The sequence below is a fragment of the Echinops telfairi genome, unplaced genomic scaffold, assembly GCF_000313985.2.
Source record: "Echinops telfairi isolate 266 unplaced genomic scaffold, ASM31398v2 ScPeMD7_9;HRSCAF=40, whole genome shotgun sequence".
Taxonomy (NCBI): domain Eukaryota; kingdom Metazoa; phylum Chordata; class Mammalia; order Afrosoricida; family Tenrecidae; genus Echinops; species Echinops telfairi.
Genome location: NW_022103906.1, coordinates 59,854,880 through 59,861,131, shown reverse-complemented (window position 1 = coordinate 59,861,131; position 6,252 = coordinate 59,854,880). Strand labels below are relative to the sequence as shown.

Sequence of the window (6,252 nt, the reverse complement as noted above, 5' to 3'; positions counted from 1 at the left end):
TCGAGGGGACTTCCTGGCACAGGCGGCTAGATACAGGATGCGTCCACGTCGAAGGTCCTCCTCCCCGGCGGCAGGGGTTCAGGCCGTGGGGTTTGTTTTCTGTGGCCTGGAGCGCACCGAGCTGGCGGGGAGGCGCGGCAACTGCGTGCCCGGGAGCGCGCGCGGCCCGCTAGCCTCCCAGGGTCAGGCCAGAGTCCCCGCGAGCCCGGGGAGCCTTTGTGCCCTCGGTGTTTGCTGGGACTTTTTCTTCCGAGCGGGAGTCTCCCCCCACCCTTTTCCTCTCCAAAGTCCGGTAGTTTCCCCAGAAGACGGAAAGAAGTTGAGGAGGTGGCCGAGACGTCCCGAAAAAACCTTACAAACCCGCGGCATGTGTCGGAAGAGAGCTATTTGGGGGCCAAAACCAGGGAGGGAGCGAGGCGCGCATTCCAGGACCCTCCCCTCCCCCGCGCCCCACCGCGTGCCCGGGAGCGACAGGGTTAAGCTCAGGAATGTGGCGGCTAGGAATGTGCATGCAAATGAGCCCAGCGAGGGGCGGGGCTGGCGGGGGTGGGACCAGACGCATGCTAATTGCATGCAAATGACGAGGCCCGCCCCCCACCGCCGCCGCCGAGCTTCTCGGATCCGAGCCCAGAAGGCGGCGGCTCGGGCAGCCTGGGCGCCGCGACCCTCGGCGGCCGCAGGGGGACGGGGCGGAGGAGGAGGAAGAGGCGGAGGCAGCGGCGGGGAGGAGGAGGGTTCGCTCGCCTGTTCCGACGCAGACATGGTGGACTGATCCCGAGCGGGGCTGAGAGCAGGGCTTCCTGAGCTGCCCCCTCGCGTGGCCCCTCCGCGTCCCGAGCCCGCAGCCCCTCGCCGGCGCCCCGCGTCCTCGCTGCGTCCCGCGCCCGCTCCCTATGGAGGCGCCGCTCGCCGGCGAGGCCGCCCACCATGCCTAGGAGGGCCGGGAGCGGGCAGCTGCCGCTACCCCGGGGCTGGGAGGAGGCCAGGGACTACGACGGCAAGGTTTTCTACATCGACCACAACACCAGGAGGACCAGCTGGATCGACCCCCGGGACAGGTGGGCAGCCAGGCGGTGGCCGCGGGAGCCGCTGGGGCGCGCGGCGGCCGCTGTTGTCCGGGAGACCCGGCCGCTGGCCGCGCGGGGGGCGTGGGGCGCGGGGCGGTGCCGGCCCCGGTGCCCGAGGGGTTCCGGGAGCGGGTGCGGGGCCGTGCCAGCACCCTGGGCGCCCCAGAGGGGCCTGCTAGAGCTGCCTCTTTCTGGCGCCCCACTGCCCACCCCCTTCTCAGCGCCAGCCGGACCTTAGGTTCTCCCGTCCCGGAGGGCAGGGTGGCCACGCCGTACTTAGGCTGACACTCAGCGTCCAGCTAACGGACCCAGAGGGGCTGCTACCTGGACCCAGTTCTGAGCTCACCTCCGACTAAAGTTGGGCTCCTTGAGGCTGGGGGGGGGGGCACGTTTGGCCTGTGGGAGGTGGGGGTGGGCTCGGGGCCTCCCCGAGGAGACTTAAGCGCAGGGTGGGGAGCCAGCCGGCCGTCAGGCCACCTGTGGCATCTCTCTGGCAGGGCGTCCGGGGCTCCCTGCGCGTCTCCGCGTTCTTGTCCGCGCGCCTCTGGCCAGGCGGTGGTGCTCCCGGACGTGGCGGGGCGAGGGGTCCCAGCCACGTTCCTCTCTGAGCCCCGGGGGGAAGTGGGTCCAACTGGCTCTCTCCCCCGGATTTTAGAAAGGCTTGCTCCTGGGTGCACACTCTTCACCTAAAAACTCAAACTGACTACAGTACCAGATTCTGCTTTGAAGTAACAAGTGGTGACAAGAACATGGAGACCGAACTTTGCTATGATAGGAAAGCCCTAACTTGTGTTTCAGGATGGTTTCTTTTTAGTTCACAGCACACTTAAAAAATTTTTTTATTTTTTAATGCCTTCCGGGAGATGAAGAAAAGAGGCAAAATAAAATCATCATTCAAGAAGTTCAAGAGCTGAAATTTAGCTGAACTGTTGTCCCTCTCTGAAGTTTCTTCCCCAAGCCCCTTTCTTTTTAACCTCAAAAGGAGAATTTCTTATAACTAATCTATTAAGGAGGTATTCTCACTGTAAGTTTAAATAATGTATCACCGGAATAACTCCAACATTTGGACTTTTATCATTTCTGAAACTTTTTTTCGCCCTCCCATCTCTTTATGGAATGTGGCCTTAGGGCTCTAGAACCTTTTTATGTGCTTCTCTTATAAACATCCTTATTTTCCCTCATTTGAAGCTGGCATAGCTTCTTTATACTTTATATTCTCAGTTGCGTTGGCCCTAGGCATATTGGTTTTGAACGCTATTAAAAAGCAATTATAAGAAAGACATAAAATGACATTATATATTGATGGGACAATCCTTGCTAAATTATCTATGAAGGTATCGGTTTAGGTTTCCCTCCTGAAATGAGAAAAGGCACCTGTGTGGAGGTTCTGCCTTGCTCCAGCCAGGCCTGCCTGTTGCTTGCCTGATGAGCTTTATGACAAGCATCACACCTTCATAGTCTTTCCAGAGGTACTAGCCGTTGTCAAACTTCACGCTTCAAACCAGTTATTTAACTTATGCCATTGCACTTTGAAACTACTTAACAGATAGTAAATGTCAGTGCTGATGGTGTGCACCCGACAGGCTTTTAAGACACCTGTATAAATATTTGACTTTTACGGTCATGTGTAATTCTTACTGCTTTCTGATACTTGGAGTTTCAGGTTCTAGAAATTGTAATAAATTATGGGAATATGTGGGCATTTTTAGGTTTCCTCCTGATTTAATTTACATGCTTTAAGGTCTCATTTGTCTTTACCAAAAAGACTAGAGTTTGTAATGTCTGGCTTAAACAAAAAAGAAAGTGAAGTGAAAATATATGACTTGTCTTATGCATATCACAAACAAGTGAAACTTGTATTTTATTTGAAATGGTTAATAGATTTTTAGCAGTTACAATTTCTGTTGTTAGGAAATCAGGTAACCAACTCGTTTGATGGGGCTAAAGAAAACTGACAAAGATGCTATTCTTTCATTTCTTGAAGCTGTTGGCTTTTTAGGTGTTAGTACATATAAACTTGACTGGTGGACATGCTTTTGGGTGTGAGTATTACAGCTTTTAAAAGCTCTTCTCTGATATAATCACTATGATTTAAATTTATGGAGTTTTTGGTGTGTGTGTGTATAATTAAGCGACTGTGAGTTTTGCTAAATAGTATATGAGATGGTAGATAATACAGGGAGTATCTATGAACTCTTTGTTAATTTTGTCACATACCGTTACCAAACATATCGAAAGAAAGATGTTACACTGGCCAGTTCAAGTGTATGGATTCTTCTACAGGATCAAATTACAAATCCTGGAAAAAACAAAAACAAAACCTGTCTTTTATACTGTGGGTTTGCAGTACGTTTGAACTTTTGAAGCCATTTAATTAGAAAGGTGTGATGATTTACGCCCTCATGTTTGTTTCATTATGTGTTAAAATGAATTTTTTTGATAGTGTATCAGTTTGTCAGTTAATAATAGTGCTTATTTGGGGATGGTAGCTACAAGGTATTATGATAACATGGGAGGAGGCATTAAAGAATTCTAGGGGGAAAAGTCCATTTTATTTTAGTTCCATTTTCTTGTGAACTTTTAATTTCATTCAACAAGTGGTGATTTTAGAATACTGAAACAATATTAAAGCTATTTCTCAGCTTTTGGAGACAGATGATACAATGTAAACTTTGCAAGGGACTCAATCAAAACTTACTGTTCCGCCACTTATGAATTGGGGAAGGATAGGTCAGGAGTCCTGGTGGCTTAGTGGGTTATGCTTTGGACTGCTAACCACAAAGTTAGCAGTTTGAAATCATCAGCCACTCTGTAGTGGACAGATGAGGCTTTCTACTCCCTCCAAGAGTGACAGTCTTGAAAAGTCCCAGGGGCAGTTCTGTTCTGTCCTACGGGGTCACAAGGAGTCTGAGTTGGAATTGACTTGATCGCAGGCAGTTTTTAGTGAGATGGTTGGATGAGTTTCTGCATCCCTCTAAACCTCTACGATTTAGCTTCTAAAATGAGGATACTGTCACCCACCTCAGAGACATTTATAGGCCTGTAATTAGGACACAGTCAAATAGTAGCAGTGTAGCCAATCCAATTTAGGGAGTGGGTGGTTCAAGTTACCTCTGAAAAGACTAGACAAAGTGGCACATCTTTACTGGGTGTTTATCATGTACCAGCCTTTTTGCTAACCTCTTTCACTGAGATTTCATTTTATTTTATTTGTCCTATGAAGCTGGTACTGCTATAATTTTTATTTTATTTTTTCAGGTGCTATTTTTTAAAAGTCATTTTATTGGGGGCTCCTACAACTATTACCACAATCCATACATACATACATTGTATCAAGCACATTTGTACATTTGTTGCCATCATAATTCTCAAAACATTTGCTTTCTACTTGGGCCCTTGGTATCAGCTCCTCATTTTTTCCCCTCCCTCCCCGCCCACCTTCCCTCATGAACCCTTGATAATTTATAAATTATTTTGTCATGTCTTACACTGTCGGACGTCTCCCTTCACCCACTTTTCTGTTATCCATCCCCCAGGGAGGAGGTTATATGTAGATCCCTGTAATCGGTTTCCCCATTCTACCCCATCCTCCCTCCACCCTCCGGGTATCGCCACTTTCACCACTGGTTCTGAGGGGACCATCTGTCCTGGATTCCCTGTTTCCAGTTCCTATCTGTACCAATGTACTTCCTCTGGTCCAGCCAGATTTGTAAGGTAGAATTGGGATCATGATAGTGGGGGCCGGGGGAGTAAGCATTTAGGAACTAGAGGACAGTTGTATGTTTCATCGTTGCTACACTGCATCAGGTGCTATTATTATAGTATATTCCAATTATGGTTGAGCACAGCGAAGCAGAGAGAGGCTGCTATTGCTATTCCGAGTGGAACCAGTATTTAAAGCCTGGAAGGCCCAGTCGTGAACCTGTTAATATCCTTTGGACGGTCTCCAGACCGACGTACTCAGCCTTTGGATGGAAGACAGAGTGAGGCAGAACCTTAGTCCCTAGTTGATTTTTGCATGCTGATTGACTGGAATCTTTCAAAGGTTCTTGCCCGTTTCTCACAGTCTGTGACCGCGAGGAAAGTGTCTGGATCGTGAATGCCACGGAGAGGAGGGCACTGATCATGTTGACCCCAGTGCGCTTTAGAGACAATCCAGGTGGAACTTGGAACGTGAATGCGTTCTTGGGCACCTTAGATTTTTGGGCTTGAGTCTCCCCTCAGAGTCGATTATAGTTTTATTCTAAGAGACTCGACTTTGCCTCCTATCGCCTGCCCCCACTCAGTAATCCCGGAGAGGTCCCCTGGCCGGGAGGCCTTTGCCTCCAGTGAACGCAAGGGAGAGGGTAGGTTTGCACTTCTGTCCTCTCGCTCACCTCTGGTATTTATGGTGGGCCTTAGTGCCATGGCCAAATGGCCTGGTGCTTTGAAAAAGCAAAAGTGAAAAAAAAACAGAACAAAACAAAACAAACAACTGTGAAGAGTGGTGGTGGTTGTGCTACATGATGCATGTAATTCAAGTCATTGGATTATATATGTTAGAAATATTGAAACAACTCTTTTGCTATGTGTCTACTTACCATGGGAGCCCTGATGGCGAAGTGGGTTACAGATTGGGCTGCTAGCCAGGGTCACCCGTTTGAAACCACCAGCCGCTCCACGGGAGAAAGCGATAGTTGTGCTCTGCCCTATAGGGTCATTGTGAATTAGGATTGACTTGATGGCAGTGAGTATTGTATACTGACCAAACTCAGCTCTCACTTCCATTGAATTGATGCTGACTCATAGAGACCCTGTAGGACAGAGCCCCCGTTGGTTTATGAGTCTCACTTCGACTTTTTCCCACAGTGTGGCTGGTGGGCTCAGACGGCCTATCTTGTGGCTAGCAGGCCACCCCATCACCAGGGTTCTCTGTACACTTAGCACACATACAAAAAACCTCCCCACTGTATTCAACCCTGTACCAGGTTGCCATGAGTAAGGATTGACTCGATGGCCTTGGGTTAACTTTGGTTTGATTTGGTAATTGGGAAAAAAAAAAGGGCTTATGCACTGCCTCTTGGAGGGGGAGTAAGGGCTAGGGTGGGCAGGCCCCAGAGACAGGATGAGTGGGTTTACTCATTTCAGTAGGATGGAATTGCCTACTTTTTCTGTCGTTGGATTGATTGCTGCCTAGAGGGAGAAA

At 49.4% G+C, this 6,252-nt stretch overlaps 1 protein-coding gene across 1 annotated transcript in view; it reads left to right on the top strand.

The window, feature by feature from the left end:
• Positions 1-927: 927 nt before the first annotated feature.
• Positions 928-6,252, top strand: part of WWC2 (WW and C2 domain containing 2) — a 262,995-nt gene continuing 257,670 nt past the window's right edge. Inside the window, exon 1 of the mRNA XM_004696137.2 lies at positions 928-1,058. Coding sequence (XP_004696194.1) covers positions 928-1,058 — 131 coding nt within the window. The remainder of the gene's footprint in view (positions 1,059-6,252) is intronic.